The 26,771-nt window shown below is 42.4% G+C and overlaps 1 protein-coding gene across 1 annotated transcript in view; it reads left to right on the forward strand.

Annotated features, from left to right (window-relative positions):
• Positions 1-26,771, forward strand: part of CAMK1D (calcium/calmodulin dependent protein kinase ID) — a 364,601-nt gene that overhangs the window by 226,146 nt on the left and 111,684 nt on the right. The window contains exon 3 of the mRNA XM_075599490.1: positions 25,088-25,162. Coding sequence (XP_075455605.1) covers positions 25,088-25,162 — 75 coding nt within the window. The remainder of the gene's footprint in view (positions 1-25,087; positions 25,163-26,771) is intronic.

Genomic DNA, 26,771 nt, shown 5'->3' on the forward strand with positions numbered 1-26,771 from the left:
TTTTTATATCCAATGCTTTGTTCAGGAGATATAAGCATCTGAAATATTAAGGGGGTTATGCACTAAGCAGTGATAAGTGCTTTTAAGTGAGATAAAAAGCCATTATACAGTAGCACAATACTGCACTGTTATCACTGTTTTGTGAATCTCACAGCAGGCAGTATCATGCTATAAAAGGCTTTTATCTCACTTAAAAGCACTTATCACTACTTTGTGCATTACCCCCAGAAAACCCACTTATCACTGCTTTGTGAATAGGCCCCTAAGTATCTAGAAGGTTAACATTAAACTCTCCCCAGATCCCTGTGCAATCTAAAGGTTACCACGAGATTGACAAAAACATGATTTTTCACTCGTAAAATACGCTTGGGGCATGATACTAACTTATTTGTCTACTGTATATAAAGCGTGTGACAATGTATAATTCTACATTCTTACCTAAACTGGCAATCGTTTGGTGCTCCTGTAATAAATCTGTAACAATCCTGATTGTGTGCCTAACATAATGGCTGTCAGTGTAACTCAGCAGCTGCAATATATCCTTATTTTACTAAGGGAACTTATCTACTGTTACAGTTTGCAGCTCAAACGGCTGGGAACATTTGCAACAAATTATCCCAAACTGGAAAATATTGCAAATATCTTACACGACTTGGGAGAAGTGTTAAAACCTGCGATAGAAATCAAAGGATGCTTTAAAACTCATTAAAAACGGCATTGAGTAAACATAAAACAAAAAAAAAACAGTCATTATTATCTAATACTGCAGAACTGATTTATTAAAAAATAAAAAAATAAATACAAGATTTCATATGTTTTGTTGCTTTAATCTCTTAGGGACCCAGAATTGTAGTAGGCAAACAGAGCAAAACCCAATGACTTTCCAAATGGAGAAAGGGGAAAAAATCCCAGGCAAACTCCAAAACTAGCAGATCAGTTATAATTGCAAGCTTCAGCAATACAAGGACTACATGAACGAACCTACGCGTTTCACGCAAAAGCACTTTATCAAGGACACCTTGGGTGTACATTATTGTGTCAATCTATGTGGTTGTCAAGGGGACATCACAAGGCACATACCCCTCTCAGCAATTGTCAGCATTTATTTGTGGACACAACATGTGCATCTGGACATTTATTACCATACAGTATATTCATCAGATAGAACCATGTTGGATTTTAGAGCACCACATGCCATTGCATAATTAATCTCTTAGGAGCCTATTCTAGTAGCTTCGATAAAATGGCTGCCATCTCGAACGGTTTGGCATGACCCCATCGACCGGTTTGTCATTTGTGTTATCACGGTATTCAGGAAGAATCTTAAAGCATTTCCACAAGTCTCAAACCGTGAGGTAGGAAAATGCCAATACCGACAGCAGGCGATGGTATCTCAGGCTCTCTCGAAGTTCTCTCCTGTCCGATCTGGCCGCAGTCTGTAAGAGCTGCACAGAGAGAGCCGCATCTCCCTGCACTGCTCTTACAGGCGAGCGCACTGTTTTCATTTACATTTTAATAACTGTGTACTGTAGCAGGGGCTCTCCGGAGGAGAACTGCATTGATTTCGGCCCCGGGGACCCTCTGCTTCCCGAGTTATAGGCCCCGGTATTGGGTGCCGGTATCTCCTTTGCGTTTAAATGTCCTGGTCACGTGATGCGGGAGATTGAAACATTGCAGAGGGATACCAGCACCTCATACCGGGGCCTGTAACTCGGGAAGCAGGGGGTCCCGGGGCTGAAATACATGCTGTTCAGCTCCGGAGTCCCCCTGCTCCCATACAATAGTATTAAATAAACACAGCTTCATTACCTTAGCAGCTAGCTGCTAAGGCAATGAAGGGGTTAAACCTGAATACCCAGTTTGTTGGGTGTTCAGGAGGTGGATGAAGGGGTAGTCGCCCCAGGGTGGGTGGTTAGGCCTACCGGGAAGATTGTGGGAGGAATTAACCCCTTCACTACAATAACGGTGGTAACCACTATGGCAATGAAGGGGTTAACCAGTGCCGCAATCCACCGAGAGGCCTAACCACCCACCCTTGGAGCAACTACCCCTTCACCCAATCCATCTACCCCAAGAAACATTAAAATACAACAACCGTACTACCCACCTCCTCTACCCCCAACAACCCCCCTCAACACATACAGTACAATAATGGGCAAAATTACTATTGTCCAGATCTGGATAATAGCTCATTTGCCCATGCAAAATAAAACATTATCCAGCCAGCATAAAATAAATAAAAGTTCTACTGACCCCTGCCATGATGAAGGCCATCCTCGTGACCGTCCTCCATGGGCAGCAATAGTACAATCAAAAACCAAACAAATGGTCACTAACCCCTTAATCACTTTAGCGGTTAGTAATCGCTATAGTATTTAAGGTGTTTTAACCTCCCTCCCCCGCTACCCACCCGGGTCACCTAACCAGCCTCCCCGGGGCAACTACCCCCTCCCTCTACCCATTGATTGGCTCAGTGGTACACCATGGCCATATAATATGGGCATGATTTGCCACTATGGCAGTCAATGGGCAACCTAAAAAAACCAAGCACCAAAAATACACAACAATTAAAAAAAAAACAAGCACCGAAAGGGGGCATAGATAAACACATTGGCAGTCAATGTTTTTCTTACCATTGATGTCTTCACCCCCGTCTTACACGAGCACCATCTCTTGACCCTTGACTCAATGGGACTCAACAGCCGATACAAAGAAGTCTGTGATCAAATCCTGATTGAAGAGATTTCTCCCCGGTGAGTTCTTGTAAGGGTTCAAGTCCAGGCTATATTATATATATATATTCATGCAAAAAACTGTGAGCGCACACTCCTAAGATATATATATAATATAGTAACAATTTGATTAAGAAATTTTTACAATATTATATATATATATCTTAGGAGTGTGCGCTCACAGTTTTTTTGCTTTTACATGTAGTTTAGGATCTACTTAGTCCTTGTTGAGCAGCCTTCCACTGGTTTATATATTTTAGCATATATCTAAATCTCTACATACTAAGCGCTGGTTAATTTCTTATATATATATATATATTCAAACAGGCCAAAGTTTCTGAATGTCTCTCTGCTATATCATCCTGGATGGCCCTCCGCCGACTTAAAATTAACATGTCAAAAACAGAGCTCCTCAGATTTCCTCCCAAACCTGGCCCTATTACCCAGGGCCGCCGTTAAGGTGGGATAGCTGGAAGTCTTGTCCCGGGCCGATGAGTAAAGGGTCCAAGGCCCCCTGCCAGCAAACCTAATCTGGCCTGATCCGTAGAGGTGGCCTGCTGTAAGGTGTTCGTGGAGGTGCCTGTCCAGGCAGCTTGCTGTAGACAGACACTTCAGAGGGCATCTTTCAGCAGGCAGCTCAACAGGCCCCCTCCACAGGCCTCTAACAGGCCCCGTCCATAGGCCTCTAACAGGCCCCGTCAATCCTCCAAAACAGCTTGTAAGAAGTGGGGCTTACTCAGATCCTCTCTTCCAATATCCCTGTCCTCTCTCTTCCCATCTCTCTCACTCTCTCCACTCTCTTCTCTCCCCCCCTCACACACACTCACTCGTCTCTCTTTCTCCTTCGCCCTCCCCCTCTCCTTCCCCATCTCCCTTCCCCTCTCTTTCCCCCTCTCTTTCCCCCTCTCTTCTATTCCTAAAAACCTGACCTGTTGGTGGCCCTTGATTACTGAGGTTGGCCACCCGTGCCTTAAAGCAGAAACGCGCAAACTTTTTTTGCGGCACCACCTGCCTTACCTTCTCCGTTGGCCGCCCCACTCCTTACCTCGTGCGGCGTCATTTCATGTTACGTCACGTGACCCGCGGCGTCATTTTATGGCACGTTTCCATAGCAACCGTGACATCACATGACGTTGCGTTGCCATGGTCACGCGTAATGAAGTCGGCAGAATCTCGGTAAGTAGAGTTTGCAGAGGTACAGTATCTCGCGATCCCCCGGCATTTCATTTAAATGCCTGGGGGGGAGAGCGCGGGACCTCTGCAACTGCCCAGCCTCTCCAACCCCCCCCCCCCCCCCCCAAAAAAAAATCTTGCGCCCCCCAGTTTGCGCACCGCTGCCTTAAAGCATTATATCTTAAGCTAAACAGTTTGATGAGGAGGCACTCACTAACCTAACAGCTAAAGTCCAGTTTATTTCTTCACCATGAATGATGGTAGCACTGAATCTCATTGAAGTAAACAACTTTTCTGTGTTTTGATAAATTGCAGTTTATTAGCCAGTCAGTGCTAGAGGGGCCCTGTGGTATAATACATGGCAGGCACTTCTGGAAGTGAAGGGCACAGAAAGCAGAGCAACAGTACGATAATGTGGCTATTTGTTACACATTAACCATAACTTGAGGGGGCCTGTTTATCATGTTGTAGAAAATAGTACTACTAAAAAGGCAGCATAATTATTATACAATTGTACTTGTCAAGAACAAATTACTAGCGGCAGAGAACGTCATGTACTACGTGACATTGCTAGAGGCCTTTAACATATGCGCAGTATATATACTATAAATTCTATAATAATAGAATATTATCACTATTGGTATACAAAGAGATGTGAAAAAGTGGGTAGGAGGTTAATAATTACCAGAACAAAAGAGATTGATCAAAATATAAACTTACGCTAACTAAATAAACTGAGTGCAAATCAATGTGATAAATGTAACCAAACATGGAAATACATATCCTGCAGTGGTCCTTGTAATAGAGACCAAAATCCAAAATAGTGGAAGTGAAGATCGGAGTGTCTGTTTCGCATTGGTTGTAGCGCAGCTTTCGATAGGGATATACCACATCCAAAGGAATCTAGATAAACAGGGAGAGAGAGAGCACGTACCACATACACTGGCGACACACTTTATTCGAGCTCGGCTAGTCCCACGAATTCGGGTATACCCGGGTGTATTGAGGTTTGTGACTGTTTTCTGTCCGAGTGCATTGAGGTATTTTCCAAGCAGGGATTGAAGCATTTTATTCCCGCTGGCTGCAATACTGCACAGTATATATATATATATACTGCATTACAATTCATGAATTTATGCCATCTGGTAGACACGCGAAGCATTGCAGCCTATTAAATCCTAATCATTATCATTTAACAGATCAGCCGCCCGTCAGCCAGGCATGAACCCAGGCTGGGAAGGCAAACGCAACGAGGCTTGTCAGAGGTGAGGAGCGGCGCATTCCAGGTATCTGCCAGGTACATACTGGGTATTTGCTCGAATAAAGTGTGTCGGTGCAGTAGCGTGAATCTGGGTAAAAATGTAATGGTATAAAAAAATAAAAGCCTCCACAATCGATATCAGCACACTCACAAGGGTAGTTGATAAACGCGCGTTGTGAGATTAAATCTCATTGTAATGGAGGATCAGAAGGTCCAGTGACATCCACAATAGGCGATAATCGCAACTCACATCCCTGCAACCGCAGATTAGGGTCTCATACTCGATGTAGCCACAGAAGTCCTGGTGTGAAATAGAAGCCAACAGCCAGGGAGAGACGGTGACTTGTAGCATGGGATGTGGGACAGCTGGAGACCTTCGTCAAATTCCAGAAGACAGTTGTGTGGTGACACAACATGCAGGTAGGAGACTGTCCTTATGCGTTTCTTCACAAATCGCGTGACTTCCTTCTCCCTGTTCATACATATATATATATTTTAATAAAGGCCCTAGTGTGTGTAGATAGAGAGAGACAGGCAGGGACAGACCGACAGACCTCGGCAGGTGTGGCACACGGTAAATAGTTAGTCTGTAAGGATCCCTAGAGATCCAATATACCGGCACAAGAGATCATCACAAAAAGCAAAAGAGATAATCCCAGGGACCGAAACGTCGGGCATATGTGTGTATTTTGGACCCAATAAACCACTTTTTGTGATTATCTCTTGTGTATATTGGATCTATAGGCATCCTTACAGACTATATATATAAAAATATATATATATACTATGTAAATATATATATATATATATATAGTGGCGGAACTAGGGGGGGGCGAGCGGGGCAGGTGCTCCAGGTGCAGCCTGCGGGGGCGTGCATAAATCCCCCCTGGCGCCTGTGCTGCAGCGTGACGTTGATTAACCTGTCAATCAGTGCTGCAGCTGGTCACAGCGCGCCCGATCTTGCTTTATTACCACAACATCAGGGTCAGGCTCTGTAACCCTTCATGCCAAGGATCTGTGGGAAACTGGCCAAACTCATACATATGGATGTAGCAGATGTTATTGCACATATATCACATGATAACGAGTAATACTGTATCTCGTGTTTTCAAAGCCGCGCACGAAAACAATAGGAAATCACACAATACCGCATTCAAACTGGCGCCCCTGTAACGTGTTATTGTGCAATAATGGTCCCAGTAACGTCTGCTACATGGATATATATATATATATATATATATAGACCATACGATACCGGTTGCAACACGACATCAAGGGACAGCACGCAGGTAAGTAAATCAAAAATGTTCTATATTTGATAGAAGACACAAAAAAATATATATATATATATATATATATATATATATAGATAATGTTAGTAAATACTCAAATATGTTATATCTGAATAATTAATATGGAGTGTTTTCCAAATGTACAAGGAACATTTAGGTTATTGTATTAACACATTGACAAAACCCTACATTAGGCAAAGGTAGAATGCCCATGAGTGTGCTTGCATGTCTTCCACAGGCCCCCAAACCTGCTTCACTCACCCAATTCTCATAAGTCATACAGTGTTTAGCTGCAGACAAGGATTGTGGGTAGTGATATGCAAATGAAGTGGACATGTCACTTTAATCCATTTGTACATGGATCACCTAGTACTGCCATAATTGCTCAGTAAGGCAAAGCAAGAGTACTTAAAAGTGCAAGCTGTAAAAGAAAAATGAATGTTAGGAAACATGCTGTAATAACTACACGTGCATAAGGTTTTATGATTCAAGATCATTTCCGCACAGCTCTGAATTTATTCAGATGAAATCTTTAAGCAGCAATGCAACTTGATATGCCATTACCAGGACACAATAAAATATATGCCCATATGGACACAGAATATTGAAATGGATTAATAAAGATTTGAATATTCATTTTTATTAGAATTCATTAACAAAAATAATGTCAAGGTGACATTATTGGCTAAACAATAACAACTTTAAAATATACCCCCGCCTCCCTTGTGTTATATAATTTAATTACAAATTCTATCAGAAATAGGCTATGCAGTCTCTTCTAATTAAAGATGTCTGCATGTGGAAGTTTTAAGCTTGTCCACGTTATATGGGATGGTGTCACATACATTTAATGGGATTTAAACCCCTATGAAATATATGTATTCTGATAAAGTCGATTCAGCTGGGCAAAAAAAAAAAAAGACATATTCCCCAAATAAATTCAACACTTTTTTTCGCTTAATTTAATAAAATCGCCGTTGGATAAGGTAGCTGAGAAATTTGCAAAAATAAAATGCAGATAAATGTGGTGTAATTTCTGTTTACTACCGAAAGTGCCAGGTATATTTTGATTTATAATATATAGCTCATGGAGAGCCTAGGTAGACGCATTGGCACTCACGTGGTTAATAAAGAGAGAGACTACTTACCCCATGCATGTTGAGTCCACGTTGGAAGTCCTCCAAGGTTTTCAGGTTCAATGAACCCCAGAACTAATCCAATGGATTAATCCAAATGTCTGATGCCCAACCATAAAAAAAAAAAACCCCACCCCAAATTGCCAACAATGTAAAAAAGAATCCGGTTTTCGTCATGGAAAGGAAACGATTCACAAGTAGTAAAAGCCGAGGCTTCGGATGAGGCCTAATCCAGGGCCTGATGGCCAACAGCCACGTTTCTCGATGACCCATCCTAATTGTTGATTGAAGCCATTAATCCTCTCTTGCATGAAAATAAATCCTACCACGTGTTGTGCAACTGACACAGGCACTATAAGAGTTGTACATTCGCATAACACTTCGGTTGGCAGCGGAGAGAGGATGTGTGAAGAAGGGTGTTTGGTATGAAGAAGAAAGTTAAAGGGGAAAAAAGATGAAGACTTTAAAAAAAAACTCATTCAGGATGGGAGTGGGTGATAGTGGCAGAGTCCCCCCAGGGAAGGGAGGTTACGTCCCCAGGAGGAACGTGGGAGGGTTCAACTACTTGTGTGCCATAGTGGTTGGGAAGACATTGCATGGCAATACCTTACTGCCCTGTTGATGTACCTGGGGTCCCATGTGACTTACTAGGTACTTCAGGCAGGGCCACTGAGAGGGGGGGGGAGAGCTGTAACAACTGTTCGTGGCCTGGCAGGGGTGGGGGCCTGTTTGCTGGCCGGCACTGATAGTTGGGCACAGCCAGAGGTTGGGCCCAACTTCTGCATTCGACTTCTGTGCATTCACCCCAAACCCCCTGCCCCACGTGAAAGTTTGTGCCGGAAGTTTGGCCCGCCTGGAAGTCAGACCTAACTTCTGCATCTGCCCGTGGGATTGATGATGCCCTGGAGGCCTCCCCCCACAAGGTAAAATTCTTGAGGGGGGAGGGGAAAAGTGTGTGTGTGTATGGTGGACGGAGTGTGTGTCGGGAGGAGTCTGTGGGGGAGCATTGAGTGTGTGTAGGGGGAATTGAGTGTGACGAGGGGAAAAGGAATCGAGTGCAACGATGGGAAGGTGAGATTGAGTGTGAGGAGGGGTAATTGAGTGTAAGGAGGGGGAAATTCAGTGGGGGGGATTTAGTGTGATGGGGGAGTGTGATTTCAGGGGAGGGTTGAATGAGATGGGGGCCTTGAGTGAGAGTGGAAGAGGGGGGAAAGTGCGAGAGGGGGTGTACTGGAGGGACAGAGGGGGTGTAAGAAAGGGAGGGGGAGATTGAGGAGGGGTGAATGAGTGGGAGGGGGAGTGTGAGTAAGAGTGAGTGAGTAAGAGGGAGGAGTGAGTGAGCAAGTGGGGGGAGAGTGATGTGAGGGGGGGAGAAAGGTGAAGGTATAAGACTGAGAGGGGTAGAGATGGGGCAGTGAGAGACAGTGGAGGGTAGAGAAATACATGGGGAGAGGGAGTGGACGAGAGGAGAATGTGAGAAAGGGAAGCAAAATAGAGATGGGAGTGTGAGAAGGAGGGGAGAAATAGGTGTGAGATGGCTAGGAGGTGTGTGAGGGGGTGGGAGTGTAAGAGAGAGGGGGGTCTCGCAAGGTCACTGACCGGAGACCCCACTGGAAACTCAATTCCAGATCCGTGGTCCCCAGGAAAGCTGTCAGCAGCCCTGACACCAGGCACTATCTCTTCCTCTGTGCAGCTGGCGGGACTTTAATTTGTTATATTCTACATTATCTCTACTATTGAGTCCTACGGAAAATCGAGGTGCAATAACCTTTGCTACATCTGTTCTCCAAAGCTACAGTTCGGGACGGACACAAGGTCCTGTTCCCTGTCTGATTCCCCACCGCTGATACCTCTGCTGGCTCTGTATCCGTGTTCTACATGTGCAAGTTCTACAGTAGCTACCATTGTGAGTAGCCATGTTTACATTGTTTTCATTAAAACCCATTTTATATTGATCTGCGCTATGGAGCTTGCGCTCTCCTCTTTTGTTTTTTTGTGGTTAATAAGGCGGTGGTTGTATCCTGTGGAGAGCTGCACAGAGTTCCAGCACATCTATTTCTATTTTTGTGTTTTTTTTTCATTCATTTTAGCATTTTTAGCTCTATTCTTGACATTTTTGTTGCCAGTGTGTTTTCCTCTGTATTTTCCCTTCCCCCCCCTCCCCCTACCCTCCCCCTCCCCTTACCCTCCTCCTCCGTCCCCCTCCCCCTCCCTCCTCCCCCTCCCTGTTTTTTCACTTTGTGGCTATCTGGGTTTGTCATCCATACCTTGTCCACAGCTCCGTTTTTGCTCTTATATCACCAGTGGTTATTTTTCTGTTATTTTATTTTTTATTTGTCATAATTTCTCCACTGTTGAGTCAACATGTGGTTCAATTCATCATCTGCCTACAGGCGCTGTAAATATTATTACTTTTTTTATGTGTGTTTATATCTATCTATCTATCTATCTATCTATCTATCTATCTCAAATAAAAAGATCACTTGTGAGCACATTCACATGTCTTAGACAGGTCTGCAACCCTGCCTTTCCCCATTAGCACCTTGCATAGAGTGCTTCCACTGCAGCAAGGGATTCTGGGAAATGACATGCAAATGAGCATACCGTGTCACCTTTTGCATGAAATCCATTTTTACATGGAACCCTTATAAGCTAATGCTCGCTGATATATCAGCTATATGTGCATGAGATATGGTGCCTGGCATTCTGCAAACACATAATACATTTTTAAATAGTTCTGCAGTTCTCAAAAGGTAGATAAACTGTTGATCTAGCCAGCTTCACAGGTCAATTGCCCAAAGTAAGGGAGGTGAGAAAAATGGGAGATTACCCAGAATCCCTGGCTGCAGTTGAAGCACTCTTTGCTAAGCGATAACTTAGGCTGTGTCCCCACTAGCGCTGAGTGGGCGGCGCTTGCGGCGGTTACTTACATATATAGATATATGTAAGTCCCCGCTCACGCTGTGCGCGCGGCGCTCGTGCGCGGGCACACACGCTCACCCGCGCTCGGCGCTTAGATAAACAAAAAATCATATTTTCCTGCTCGCTCAACTACCCACAATGCCCCCCCCCCCCCCACGAGTAAATGCAGGACACCCAGCGCTCATGCTTGGAGCGCTCTCCAAGCATGAGCGCGCTCAGCGCCAACGGGGATTGCAGACCTGTCTGAGACATGCAAATGCCCCACAAGTGCTATTTGTAATTACTGTACACTGTACGGTGGGGGGTTCTTGTTACGTTATTTTACCCACCATACATTTTTTCATGTGGAGATAAATATCAATATTTTCCCAGTGATCATCACTCTTTGGGCCTTTGGTATTTAGCATGCGCATACTTAATTTGGGAAAGTAATAATGAATTTAGATGTACAGTACTTATTTGAGAATATGTCCTCACTCCCCTCCCAGCCCTGCCTTCACTTCCTCCTCACTGTGATAATTTAAATATTTAATACAGTGAAGCTGTCTTCATCATTTCGTGGGGATAACATTTGCCTTCAGGCACTCTTCAGACCTTATTGAGTCTGGCTCGTAATGTAACGTACTGGAGGAACTCACTGAATCCCACAGATAAAACAGGAACGCCGCTTCAGTTAGTCAGTGAAGGTTAGAAAAGCAATCATTTTCCAAACTGACTTGGAAGACCGCGATAAGGTCAGCCATACTAATAAACAAGACCGTATATTTAATACATGTCCATCACATAGAAGTAAACTTATTAAATATAAGTTCTGTACGGTAGATAAGAAGATACGAAAAATGTAGAGTTACATATTACCCAAAGCAGTTCTAAAAGATCTGTGCGGCGACAATGAATCTTTTTTTCTTTCTTCTTTCAATTAGACGTTTGTCAGAATACAGGTACTCGATATATTGTATGAAAGATCCCTTGGGAATTTTAAGACGTAATAAACTCGGGTACAGTGTATTCACCTTATTGCTATGGATAATAAGATCTGAATAGTATACTCTGGAATATTTATTTAATTGTATTTATTTAATTTTCAATATACAGTACAGTCTGCTCTATAACTTTGTAGACCTTATATTTATTGTCAAAGAAAACAGAGCTCAATTGTTATCATAGCAGCATGAAATCCAAGTGATAATACAGACTGCCCTCACTTACTGTACATATAAAACATTCAGACCCATAAGTGTGGCTAACCCATAAGATGTCTTCCAGTATCAGAAGATACATTGTGGTCCAATTCACTTGAATTTACTTAAATGGGACTCCTCTTCTAGTGACGGAAGGTGTCCCATGGTATAGCATCATTTAGTTAATATGTCCCTTGTCCTTATCAATATAGGTATTTATTATATTCATAAACACTTTTTAAGTAATTGAATAAGTAATTGCCGATCTCACATATTGATCTTGGGGTTGCATCGCTGGTCTTTGAAGTGAGAGTTTGAACCCCAGTGGGTAATTCATTAAGCGGTGATAGGGCCGATTCCCCACCACCACCCGGAAACTCTCACTCAAGTCAATGGGAGATTGCTTGCGGTAGTGCCAAAATAATGACCCCCTCCCAGCAGTCTGATACTTGAGATCTCAGGCACGTTCCATTATTATATTCCCATGCTTCAGGGATCAAAAGTAATTTGTAAGCTTTTCAGAGCAATACTATTTATGTGCGTTGCTACACTGGTTTTATAGCGGTGTATACCAGGAACCATAGCTCTCGGACCCTTAGTATTTACAAAGCATTAGTGTGCAAATTGCACGAACCTAGAGTAATGGAACCCTGTCCAGCCTGCCTTGGCTTCTTCAAGATAGTTGGACTAAAGTGATGGCGTTTCCTGCAGTTTGTACTACACAGGGTTACATTCCTGTTATCATCTGTTTCTCCAGCACTAAACTTTTTGGAGAAAATATTTTTGTGCCAACATGTGCCTGCTTAAATAATGTCATGTCATGGATATGTCTCTGTGTATTACTTACTTAATTCAGAGTACACAAGTGAAGTCAGTACAGTAAATAAATTAATATTCAACGTAATAATGTGCAGGACAGAGGTGTACAGATGTAGCCAAGATCATTGCTCCCACAGGTGCGCGTTAATTAGTGAAGTGTTCTTTTATATTTGGCATTACCACTGACATGTAATCCGCTGGCAAATACAGTATGTGATATTCTGTGTTATAACCCGATATGTTGTGTTATCAGCAGAGATATAAAAGCAAACCCCCACTTGCTTGGGCACTCGATGTTTCCAAAATGAGGACAAGGTGGAGGAGTGTTGTATAATGAGTCGAAACTTCCAGATCAAAAACCAGGAATTCACTGAAATACAGGACATAACCCTGCTCTCATTGCATAGCATCTGGATTACAGGAAGTTATAAAGAAAACAATTAAAGAATGCACTGAGTGCTAATTTTCTGGCACATTTGATCTAGTCTCCAGTTAGTTCCCTCTGCTCATCGTCATTTTGGCTGGTCCTCTTTTCTGTACCTTCCACACATGCCTCTGGGTGTTGGGTTGCTACACATGCATTGTTGCTGGTGGTGGTTGGATGATGTCACGTGACAGGGACTGAGGGATAAACTTCCACCCAATGTGTCTCCCAAGACCTGGTCACTGGGAAGGAATTATATATAAAAATATAAACAAATGATTACATTAAGTTGGACTGAAAACAAAAATGACTCAATAAGAATAAAGTAATTGAAGGATACAAGCTGGACACTCAGAAGATTTATTATAACAAAATAATAGCTGTAACATGACGCAGATAATCTGGTCCCTGTTTGACCTTCTTCAGGGCTGTCAGAGGGAGCAATTAAGTCTGCTACATTACATCTGTATGTAGGTGAGCAAAAAAAGCAAAGGAGCACAGCATAAAAGCAAGAGAACTGGAGGCTAGACACAAAATCTAAATTTATTGAAGCTTCATGCCAAAGCGAAGACAAAACTAGGATAAGTCGGAAGCATTTCCCGCCGTAGCTGGCGCTTTCTCAAAGAATACATCTGTATGTAAGTAAGTATATAATGGTTAAATGTTTTTTTTTTTATGGTGTGCTAAAAACTTGAAACTTAATGTCAATAAAAAAAATAAAGAATTCAAATAAGGTCGTTTACATGAAGTTGGACATGTAGAATCCATAGTTTGTTGTTAAGATATCACCATAAATAGGTTACTTTAAAAAGAAACACAATATTCTTAGTGCAAGAGTCAAGTTTTTTTTATGTTGAACAAAAAAGCCATCCCAAGTCCCTAAAATAAAAGGATGAGGGTCTTCCAATGGGGTCAAATATAGTCAACGAGGAGCATGAATTGTACATACAAGATAAAGATGTCCTAGGTGATTGCAGGGAGAAGAAGTAAGTCACGTCGATGTGTCTGCTGATCATTCTTTTAGACTCTAGTGTGTGTACAAATGGATTCAACGTTCTTTTTGACAGTCCTGTGCCTTGAGGCACCAGGATTACAGAGCCTTTGCGTACTTGTTTTTTGTATGTGCAAACCTTTCTGCAAAGGTTGTAGACATTATGTGCACTTTTAAAAATGACTTAAATGTTTGCTTAAGAACAAAAGAGCTGTATGGTGCTCTAACACAGACCCAAAAAGCTGCCAGGCTTCTTATGATGTAATAGCCATAATTTTATATCCTTGAAGTGTCCCACACTATAAATAGACCATCTATGAAATGATATACCACATCCAGTAACATCAATAAACCGGAAGAGTAACACCTCTTGATTGGTGAATACTCACACTTGCTTGTGTCCAGCCTTAATCATTGATTAGGATTCCTGTGGTGTGTAAAGGAGCAAATAACTCACTGTTGTGTAGACTGGTCTTCAGTGGGTCTTTTCCTTCACAGGCGTGTGCACCTTGAGAAAGAGCAGAAGCTCGAAACGCGTTGGTGGGGGCCTTAGGGCTCCTTTTTTGTACCATGCTCTGATCCATTAAACCTTTTTATTGGGGACCCACTCTCTAGCAATTGTATCTTTTAGTAGTGCTCCATCTCTCCCTCGCCGAACCTGTTAAATGTTTGCTTAACTGTCACTTGTGAATAGGGCGGTAGCCGCAAACTAATGCTGGATTCCTATACATTCAATGCACTATGCAGAGATATCTATAGCTATTTATTTAACTATTTATATATAAATACCTTATTCATGTTGTACTTGCTTGCTCAAAATAGCAAGGAAAAGGTAACAATATGACTGTGTATTTGATAATGCGATAATGTTCATTCGGATGGATGCCTTGTATTGCTACACTCCATTGAACGTGTACAATGCGTATGTTCCATAAGTGACAATGATGATGTCATTTCTTTAAGATGGCTTTCAGTATGTCCTTGAATCTCTTATTTTGTCATTTCCTCATCAATGATCATCACTTAGTTGTGTAGACAGGACCTACAGTAAGTCCAGGGGCGGGGGGCAACTCCAGTCCTCAAGGGCCAACAACAGGTCAGCTTTTAAGGATATCCCTGCTTCAGCATAGGTGGCTCAATCAGCGACTCAGTCATTGACTGAGCCACCTGTGCTGAAGCAGGGATATCCTTAAAGCCTGACCTGTTGGTAACCATTGAGGACTGGAGTTGCCCACTCCTCCCCTAGTCCGTTGTAAGGCACCTGACAGCATGTTTTGCTCATCTAAGTTGATAACTAGAAAACATAGCCTGGTAGCTGCTGTTTTTACTGCCAAATTCTCTTGGAGCTCGTTTTTCTGCGGATGAAATTTTAATTTCGCTAGCTTGAAGCTTCGTTGTGGAAACGCCTGATGATTCTTTGCCGATCTCACATTTTGTTTACTAGGAGCTGTCCAGGGACTGATAGGGTCAGGACCTAGAAGGAGGTGAAAAAATGGCTCATGAAAGAAATAAAGACATTTACGGGGGGGGGGGGGGGATCTTTCAGACACTCAACACTGCTTTTCTTAATGACTTTGTTATTTTGCAACCATTCATGCAGACATAATACATTGTGTCGGATGTGCACACCCAGCTGTTGTCTGCACTTGTCGTAGCTCGGGAGATTTACATGTCACAATAATGACAGCCACTCAATATGACAATCGGGCGCCAATGTTTTGAGCAGGGATGCATTTATGAGGTCTGCAACTTATTATATTGTGATAAAATCATTTTCTGAACACGAACACATACACTGGAAGTGGTTTCTGCTCTCTCCCCCCATTTATTTACCACGATTTATTCTATTGTATCTTGACCGCCCATTATGGCAGTAAAACATTGAAGAAGAATTAAAAAAACTGGTTCCAGTTTATATATATATTGTGGCAGGGTCAGTAAGAAGCTTAGGCAGAGGATTAAGCTGAACCGGGTTGGTTTATTAACCAGCAGACAAATAAACAATAGGGACCCTGTCCCTGTAAGTCATAATAAAGCATAAAATAAAGACCTATTCCCGTTTAGGGAAACTAACTCAACTTTATACTGCAGTCCCTTTCTAACAGGGCAGCCGGCTAATCTGGTTCTCCTCACAAAACGTGCTCCCCATACAAAGTATAATGAGAAAGTCTTATCTGTATTGCAGCTCCAACGGTAAACAGGAACACCGATTCCGGGGAGCAGGCTGTGTCCAGCGCGTAGCAGTCTTTATCTGACGTTGGGGTCCCAGCTGGTCCCAGCTGGTCCCAGCAGCAGAGCTCCTCGCAGGGCTGGGGGGACCAGAGCAACAACCAGGGGCTTCCTAGCTGGGAGAAGCCTCTCTACCCTTCTGGGGGAAAACTAGCTCAGTTGGTGCAGGCTACTTCCTGCCTTTTAAACCCTCAGTCTCTCAGGAGTCCTTCCTGCTTAATTAGCTGCCGGTGCATGCCTCTCTAGGAGGAGTTTAACAGCTTGTATGCTTGAATCATACAGATGCGCCTCACTCCAGCATACTGAATTAATACAATTCTGGAGTCATTGTTATGGGAAGTTAATTAATCTTGTTGTTCCATATTTTTTTTAGAATTTCCTTTCAAGAATAAGGTGTAGATACATTTGTGTCATGATAGCTTGCCACAAGTCCAGAAGACCTCCAGCAGCAAATCGGAGTACTTAAAATAAGCAAATAAGAAAGTATGTCTCCATATGAATCTCTGCAAGACCAACATCTATAAAATACAAAACTACACATATGCTGCCCCTTGTGGCAATCAATGGTTAAACAATCTACCATCTAGGAAAATCTCCCTGCCATCATCAGAGTCTAAACTTGAGTATGGGTCAAGATTAGACCAAACTGCCCTGAAGTCTTGGAGTCAGTTGAGATTTGATAAGATTCTATTGCCACCAGTAACCAGTTGCTTAATGCTGGACCCTCTGCCATCAATGGGGTTGGTACATTATTCTGTAGAGTTTTGACATGGACACTGCAGTAATTCTACTTCATATTTTTACAATATAACATACAACCAAACCAGGTATCCGCTGTTTGAATATTGAATAGGCTTTTTTTTTCGCTCTCTTTTTTTTTGTTTATCACAATCGAGTGTCCAGTAGATCCTATAGGCAGGATTATATGCAATGATAAAGAAAATGATTCAATATTCAAACAGCGGGTACCTGGTTTGATTGTATTTTATACACTATTAATTACAAATATTTCTATAAGTCCGGCAGTGCCTAACCAAATTCATCTTTTTGGGATATCTTGAACTCTGATTTAAAGAAAAATCAGTAGACTTTGTGGGCAGCTGCCTTTTTTGACTATTTGGACTTTTCCGTCTTTACGTCAATATTCATAATAGAAATATAGATCCAATAGTTTGATGAACTAACATCAAATATTTATATATGTAGATGTGGTTGCATGTATCTGATATAAGAGCACTGAAAGAAGCACTAAGCAGCAGGTGGTGATACTTCATACTACTAATAAAAATAATCAGCGCCTCTAGTTTCCTGGCTGACTGGGCCCCTCTCCACAAACTACTTTCTGCCTTTGGCTAGGTAGGCAGCGGACTACAGACTTGTGAGGTCATGTGAGCTCATCAGTGACATCATAATGCACAGAATGTTGAATCGGAGGAGTTGGAGGGTGTCATTGTGCCAGCATCAGCTTAGTTACCTCAATAACCTCCTGAAAACCAATGAAGACCAATAGAGGTAGAGAGAAGATGTGAACACAGCTTATTCGAACAACGGGCAGGGTTGAATTTGGGATGTTTTTTTTTTAATTGGGTGAATATTACCGTAGTACTATTAAAAATAATCTTGTGTCTCGAGTTGTCCAGCTGGATGGCCTCCTCTCCACCCCAGCAACAACTCCCAAGACTGACACTAGGCGGCAGTGTCGAGTAAAGAATACTGACATGGTTCATTTAAAATTGCTCTAACCCTTCAATTTGTGCTCCTATTAATGTAATTCTTTCGCCAGAATATTCTTTTTATATCCTAGAGAATATGTATATAATATTTTTATTTAGCAACAAGTAGTGATCCCATTGCTTGGCAGCAGAAAATAAGAGACAGGCGTTATCTTCATACTCTTCTCACAATCCTGTACTCGGAGCACTAAAAGTAATGTTATTTTGTTATGCAACAAAATGCCAAGATAATATGTATTGTGAGTGTATATATATATATATATCTATATATATATAGATATATATATACTGTACATCTTATTTTCTGCTGCAGAGCAATGGGATCACTAATTGTGGCTAAATAAAAATATTGAGCTGAATTTTTTTTTTTTTACGTGTGCCTTCTCATCACAAAGAGAGAGAGAGTGTGTGTGTGTGTGTGTGTGTGTGTGTGTGTCCAGGTAAGGGGAGGAACAAGCACTACCCCACCAAAACTAAGTAAGGAGCCAGAACAAAACGCTAGAGAATATTTACGGATACACGTTATTAAAAGGGAAAATAAAAATAAAATCCCGGGAAGAGTGACTAAGGGAAAAGGAGAAGGACGAGCAGTGAATAAAACAAGAACAACTTAAATAAAGTACTCTATATATTCTAGAGACTCTAAGAGGAAATAATGTTAGTTCATAGTTGTCGTTGTACCTGGCCAGGTTTTATTTAGTGAAAAGGGTTTTCCACTTCCATCCAGGACAATCTCTGTCTCAAAAGTTTTATTGGGCTGGCTGTTTATTCTAATGGCTGGTGTCAGCAGTTGTATTGTATTGTATGTCTTTATTTATATAGCGCCATTAAGGTACATAGCGCTTCACAGTAGTAATATACGTGGTAATCATATAAATAACAGATAATATAAATAACAGATCATGGGAATAAGTGCTTCAGACATAAAAGTAACATTAAGGAAGAGGAGTCCCTGCCCCGAGGAGCTTACAATCTAATTGGTATGTAGGGAGAACGTACAGAGACAGTAGGATGGAGTTCTGGTAAGTGCGGCTGCAGGGGGCCAAGCTATATGTATCATGTGTTCAGAATATCCACAGTGCTATTCATATGCTTCTTTAAGCAAGTGTGTCATGCACACTTAACTCAGAGGTGTAATACACGTCCCTTTCTGAAGGAACTTCTGATGCTGTTTGGGATTGAGATGTGCGAATCCGCCACCTGAGTTTGCGAACCATGCGAAATTTGGCTTATTCCCCCACCAAAAACGAGTTGCAGACCAGACAGAGCCCAGTCACAGTACAGTCCAAATTTGCCAAACATTCATGATGTTAACTCCCATCCAGCGCCTAAAATATGGGATTTGCTGGACACGATAAAATGCTTGGTGATGGCGAATCCCTTGCACATTGTGACTGTGCTGCGATTCATTGGGGAAATAAAAAGCCCATACAAATTCTGGGAACTGGTTCGCTAGGAACCTATTTTTGGAGATAGAAAGTGGGGGTGGGGGTGGGGGGGGGGGTAGTTTGAAAAAGCATTTTGGAAAGCTTTGCACATTTCTTGTTGGGGGTTGGTTTGCTGCTCCTTGTCCAGAGTCATGGTCCAATCTATTTTGCCCCATGCCACCATGCCACCATCAGGTCCTGGCCTCGATCCAGTGAACGTGGTCCATGTTCAGTGACTTTTTTTGTTTTAAGTGACTAGGTAGATATTTCAGCCCTTGCTTCTCTATGAGACTTTACTGCCTGTTCTGTGCTGCCTGCTCCTCTGCTTCTATACTACTGCAGCCTATCCTTTATGTCCCATCCCTTCTCTTATTCACACTTAATTCTCTCTTTTTCTTGCCTTTTCCTTATCTGCTCTAAAAGTTCTCTCCTGTCTACTCTTCTCCCTCTCTGTCTCCTAACTGAAGTCTGCTGATCCTCGGGTGCTAACAGTCTAACTAACCCTCCTGCAACTGATCTCATGTAAAACTCTTCAAGCACATGGCTGTATTCCTTGGCAGAACAGCTCACCTTCTCAGCTGTGTGCATACAGCCCCCCTTCCTGCTTGCATAGCAACTTGATACTCCAGCAGCCCAAAACCGCCCACAGCACCAATGCTGCCTCCCTTCCCTCCTATGCCCCAAGAGTAGGCAGATAAAGCTGCCCACCGTGGCATTTCCAGCATTTCATCAAAACATTGGTTAGCGAAGGTATATATTAGGCCAGGGGTAGATTTTCTGAAGGGATGGGGGCGTTGCATCGTGCTCTTCCCCAAAGCATTTAAATTAAATGCCGGGGATCACGTGCGAGACCTCTGTAATGTCACTTACCTTGTCTCCGGTAGCTTCTGGCGACATATCGCCATGGGGTCACATGATGCCTCGTTGCCATGGCAACATGACATCATGTGATGGCAGAACGCCGGAGACAAGGTGGGGGGGGGGGGCAGCAGGCAGGGGGCCGCAGGGGGAAAAGTTTGCACTCTATACAAATGAACATTAGGATCTTACATTCAGATTATAGCAGCAATTAGGAGAGAAAATGCTTGGTGTACTATTTAAATAGGTTTCCATCTGCAAATGCTACTATTTTCTGTTAGTCTACCGTGTCTGCGGTCAAAAGAGAAGTGTCCGACAGATGGTATTAGCATAAAACCATACACCGTCAAGCACATCGCATCATCTTGATACATTTACCCCATTGGATTATAGACAGTATAATTCCCATTTATAGTAATTATTGTACAGCACTGCCATGGACTGCAGTTTAATATGTACGCATAAAGAGTTCTTACTGTCATTTAGGTCCCATTAGGGCCATTTCACTCCTTTTTAGAGAATGAGCGCAATGCATGTTAGCGGCTCGTGATTGACACAGACGCTGAAGCTCGGGCGGCATCTTCTTGGTGGTTATTCTCAACGAAGGAGAATAAAATGAAGTGATGTAAAGGTGGCATTATAGTTACACTTTTGTTATACACAAAAGAAAATATTCTGTTCGGGTGGCACATATACAGCGATGCTTTATATTCGTCTTACCTTGTTGCCTGTTGGGGAAAAAAAAACCATCAGCTTACCAGACTGCTTTCCTACTGTCTCTGTACGTTCTCCCTACCAATTAGATTGTAAGCTCCTCGGAGCAGGGACTCCTCTTCCTAAATGTTACTTTTATGCCCGCAGCACTTCTTCCCATTATGTGTTATCTGTATTTGTTATTTATATGATTGTCACGTGTATTACTGCTGCGACGCGCTATGCACATTAATGGCGCTATATAAATAAAGACATACATCAGCTTTTTTGACGCAGGATTATTAAACATTTTTTTGCATGATAAAATTTTGTAAATCTGCTTTGGGCATCACATTAATAGAGGTCAATGCAAGGAGGTGGTGCCAATTAGGGCTTTAAAGGGAAGGTGGAACCTTATAATAAAAGGTTATTCTAATACATTCTATCAGATTTCATTAGTATTGAGGACACAGGTCTAGATGACATGGTGGTTACAATTCTTAATACATCAATACTAATTAATCAATGAAATGTGGAATGATAAAATATCGTTTCCTTGTAGTTATGGCAGCTGATTGGAAATTCAAGTGCCAGCTCTAGGGCAACTGCCATTGTGCTCATTCAGTAAGTGCCAGTATAAAATGACTCATTATCTCTGCCTCAGACTGCAATCAGTTGGATGAGAAACTCATTGTGCTAGTAAATGCAAGCACAATACAAAACACAACGTTATTATAACATGTAGTCATTTCTTGAATGAAGACTAAAATGTGTTATTGAGCCACACTGTTCCTTTTTAAAAGAGGCTCTCATACAAATCCATCTGTATATGTTCCTCGTGTTGGTACAATAAAATAAATCACGTCCTGCAAACACACTTTGTGACAAGAGACTGAGGAACAATGTAAGCCCAGTTTCCAATAGACATGCTTTGAAGTAAACAATGACATAACATCTCCTGCTATCAGTTACATCAGAAAAGCCATCTGGCAACATTTTAAACTTTGCAGGTTAAGAGACATCACTTGTAGATTAATTGGAAGGTTCTATTGATATTGTCATGGATGCCAAATAGAACACATTAGATCTTGCACTCACCCTATTTCTCTTCAGTAATGGTCAAAAGCAACGCATTCTGGCGCCCCAGCCCCTTTACTCTCACCGCGGTTGTACAAAAAATCACCAAAAATTTGCAAGCTAGAATAACACTCAAAAACAAAATGAAGTAGACAAACTCACATGATCCGTGTCATGGATGCAATCATGTTGCCGATAGAGGAAAGATTTTAGTTAACCTGAGTACTATGTTGGTGCAAGGGGCATGTTTTGCCAAAGCTACTCTAATCATGTTATCATGAGTATTTTCGAGAGAGAGAGAGCTGCTGCCCAGAATTGCAGAGGTTGTGGGTTCTGATCCTGTTGGGCCTGACACCGGTATCTTCTTTATCACAAGTGGCCTTAGACTTGTCACTATTGGTCTTTTGGAAATATTTGATGAGGTATGGGGTGTGATTTCTTTGCACATCTCATTAGCATATATCCCAGGTACCTCAGGTGTGCTCCTTTTGTGAGCACATGTCTCTCACCCTATGCTACTTGGAACTCTACTGAATTAGGCCCCTCTCTTTACCCCTTCCCCATATATTTCAGTCTCTGTAGGGAAATGGCGCCACCAATCTTACCGCCTTGAAGTGGCAAGAAAAAAATGTAAGGAGTTTGAAGCGATTTTAGCCTTTTGCACTTAATGGAGCTCAATGGTGACAAACAGGAATGCTGAGCAATCAGACAGAGCCCAGTACAGAAGGAGGAGACAGGATCGAGGTCAAAACAGGCCATTGTCAGGTCAGGGAACCAGCAGGGACACCAGACAACTGGGCAGAATGCAGGGGTGAGGCAGAAACGAGGCGAGCTTAGGGTAGGTGGCAAACAGGATAGGTCAGAATTCATGGAAGAGTCACCGGTGAGAGGCTGGTACAATATGGCTGAACTGCACTGATCATCTGGTAACCACAAAGCAGGAAACAGGTAGCTTTAAAGGAAGCCAAAATGTGTGTTCAAGAGGCTAATTGCAAATGTGCAGAAGCAGCAGGGGGAGGGGGGGGGGGCAGGTTCTGCAGAGCTAAACAGAGTGGGAGAGCTGTCCAGCATCTGATTTGGCTGATTGCTAATGCTGCTGCCTCTGAGTAGTAAGGTCATACATTTAGATCCCCTGAGGTCCTCAAATTGTGTGGCTACAGGGATATATTTCAATGTTCATTCCCAAGAATATATGTGCTTACTGTGTTTTACACTTGTAATAAAAAAAAAAAATTCCCCTTGTGGTGCATTTGCATGTCTCAGACAGGTCTGCAACCCTGTATTTCTCCATTATCGCTTAGCATACAGTGCTTCCACTGCAGCCAGGGATTCTGGGTAATGACATGCAAATGAGCACAGTGAGCCATTCTTTACTTCTAATCCATTTTAACATGGACCCCTATGAGCTCATGCCTGCAGCATTACACAGCTTGTCAGCACCACCTGGGTTTAAGAAGTATAATTAATAGTAAAAGTATAATAGCACTGGTTGGTGGAACCACTATTTTTCTGGGAAATAGAAGGACCTATTTTGAAAATACTGACTAATTTTACTCTACCTCTTGGAAATAGTATTCAGTTCTCTCCATACTGATGGCTTCATGGTGAGCATGGACATAGGGTTTGTCCTGAATACAGCTGGGCAAATGTGTCCAAAAGGGTTTTGCATTTATTTCACAGATGTTTAGCTGATTTTCACCTAAATTGCAATTTTAGCATTACTCACTATTACAGAGAGCCGGGGTGCTCAAACTGGGAGGCGCAAGACTTTTTTGGGGGGAGGCGGGCGCGGCTCACTTACCCAGCTTCAGTCCACGCGTCTCCATGGCAATGCAGCGTTAAATGATGCCGTGGGGTCATGTGACATCACATGACCCCACCGCATCATGTGACGCCGCATTAGAAGTAAGGGCAGGCGCGACACAGGGGGAGAGCCGAGGGGCAGCGTAGGAAGTTTGCGCACCCCTGACATTGAGGGTACATTGTGCCCGTTTCCTGAACAGAATCCCAATGACTGAATACATTGTTTATTTTTTTATATGTCTCTCAGTTAGACTTATACACTATAGTAAACATACTTTCTTATTTTGCAGCTCAGAGAGTAGTATGAATTAGCATATTTTCCACAGCCTGCTGAGATCCACTTCCCTTATCCGTGTATGGGATTGTGGACATCTGTTTTCTGTGCTGGGTAAAATTAACAATGCCAAATACAACGCTTAACCCTATACCTGTTAAAAAGGTTCAGCACTACATGTCATTAACAAATCCTGCATGTATTTTGTCCTACACTGACGACAGGAATGAGGCCGCGCTGACAGCATATTGTACTTGTCATCAAGTGAACGCACTTACTGGACTTGTACTTTTTTATTCTTATTGTGAGAGTTTTCATTTGGAGGGGCTACAAAAAGTAAATGGGGGGGAGAGGGCAAAGGGCAGAGGGCAGTTAAGGGTGGTGTACAAATGGCGGTGTCCTTGGCAAAATACAAAGCTGCAGCCTTGTGAGTTAACACATCATTTATATATTTCACGGCAAACAGAAAGGAAGACCGTCACATAGAGAAAAAACGGAAACCGATCAAATATAGTGCCGCAATGTATATTTACAGCCTATTCAACCCTGTTTGTCAGCCAAGTGCTGTGTAAGCCTTTCCCTGAACTGGGTTGCAGGTCCCTTTAGCAATAGAAGGGGTTAAAACTGCATTTCCACAGTAACGTCTAGTTAATCTGAATCGAAGTGGTTGGCTGCACCGACACTTTCTTGCATGTATCCAATTTTCTCACCCCCCCCCCGCCCCCCACAAAAAATGTGTTCTCTAGACACTATTTGTAAACTTTTTCCCTCTCCTAAAGCGTTGGGTTTAGCCTCAGCATTAATCATTCCTTATCACAACATTGTGTCTTAGCAACTAAGCTTGTCTCAGGCAACAATTAGCCTTGGAATTGAATTATTGTGGACAGAGAATCCCGGCTGCATCCTGCAGCAAGCCTCTTGGTGGTCACGCCTAAATAATTTTGGTAGGCTCGCGCTCCCGATAATGGTGACAAATGGGTGTTTTCCTGACAGGTGAACCAGTTTACCAGGGTTAATGATTTTACACAGAAGCTTATCTGCTTTTCCTTCTCTTTCTCTTAGAATCAAACATGAGAACATCGTTGCCTTGGAAGATATCTACGAGAGCCCGAGCCATTTGTATCTGGTGATGCAGCTGTGAGTAGTTCATTAATTATAAGCTTTGAACAAAAAAAAAATGATATCACACGATGTAGAGGAGGCACTGCTGATTCCATCTTATTAGTTATATACCCTGTATCTACGAGCATTAAAAAGAAAAAAGTGTTGCGCTGGTGTCACGGATCTGTAGGTATAATTTGCTCGTTGCTAAGGTTACCAACGTGTGATATACCATGTTTTATTATTCAGATAATTAGCAGGCTGATAGTTATACGAGGGAGCGAATGGTTAACCATTTTACTGACAGAGGAGTCTGCCAAGCACTGTGCCGCAATGCATGGCGAAACCGTGAATCGAGAATGGGAAATGTTTTGCTTGATCTGTAGCAGTCAAAAAGACAACGTGGGTCATTTATTAGAGAAAGGGAAAATAGGTTTGTCAAATGCATTCCTTAATTAAAAGTGAAGAGCTAGACTGAAGCCCAAGTAATGCTGGACCAAATGGCCTGTGGCAAGTCCAGGACAGAGAATATTTAAGGGAAGAGTCAGAGGTGGATGTGCAGATCAAGCAATATCCTACATGTGTGTTTTTTTTAATAAATCAGTTCTGTACTATGAGAAAATACTTGTAGCATTTAAAAAAAAAAAAAACAACCCTGAATGATATTTTTTATGTATTATAATGTAACAAGCATTTTTTGTTTCTATAGCAACCATTTACAAAGTCATATCCCTTTACTCTTCTGAAAGAGGCTCTGGCACACACCTTTTTGAGCCCTGCCCTCTCTCTAGCAGTGCACCAATTGTATCTAGTGACTGATCTCGTAGTGACTGTATCTAGGTCACATGATCTCCCCCACAGAACTTTGCATCTTTGGTCCTCTTCTGCTGCACTGACAGCCATTTAGCGAACCCCCAAGCCGAATCTTCACAGATCGATCACAGGAGAACGGATCGGTTGACAACTTAGCTAATTACTTATGGATTGTGTGTAGATTGTATTGATGCACATATTAAAGGGAAAACAAAATAAAATAATAATAACAAAAGAAAAAAAAAGGCAACTTGGACTGCTGTTTAAAAGAGCAGTTCCCCAGGCAAGTTTACAGGCATACCCCGGTTTTCAGGACACTCACTTTAAGTACACTCGCGAGTAAGGACATATCGCCCAATAGGCAAACAGCAGCTCGCGCATGCGCCTGCCAGCACGTCCTGAACAGCAATACCGGCTCCCTACCTGTACCAAAGCTGTGCGCAAGCGGGGAGACTATAGAGCCTGTTACACATGCGTTATTTACATCAGTTATGCACGTATATGACGATTGCCGTACAGTACATGCATCGATAAGTGGGAAAAGTGCTTCACTTTAAGTATTTTTACATACATGCTCTGGACCCATTGCGTATGTTAATGCGGGGTATGCCTGTATTTATTTATTTTATATATATTTCTTAAATATGCTGTGCAAGTCCGTGTCGGTTTCCACCTCTAGTTTATTTTTTACCTGGTCACGGACTGAAAAAGGACCTCCCCGTGGCTGCTAAGCCGATCCCTCTGTACATCCCTGGACTCAGGCTAAGATACATTTCTTTGATAAATCTCTGAGAAGTAAAGTGAGAATAAACAACATACAGTAGGCTGTCAT

Source organism: Ascaphus truei, chromosome 5 (assembly GCF_040206685.1).
Source record: "Ascaphus truei isolate aAscTru1 chromosome 5, aAscTru1.hap1, whole genome shotgun sequence".
NCBI classification, from domain to species: Eukaryota; Metazoa; Chordata; class Amphibia; order Anura; family Ascaphidae; genus Ascaphus; species Ascaphus truei.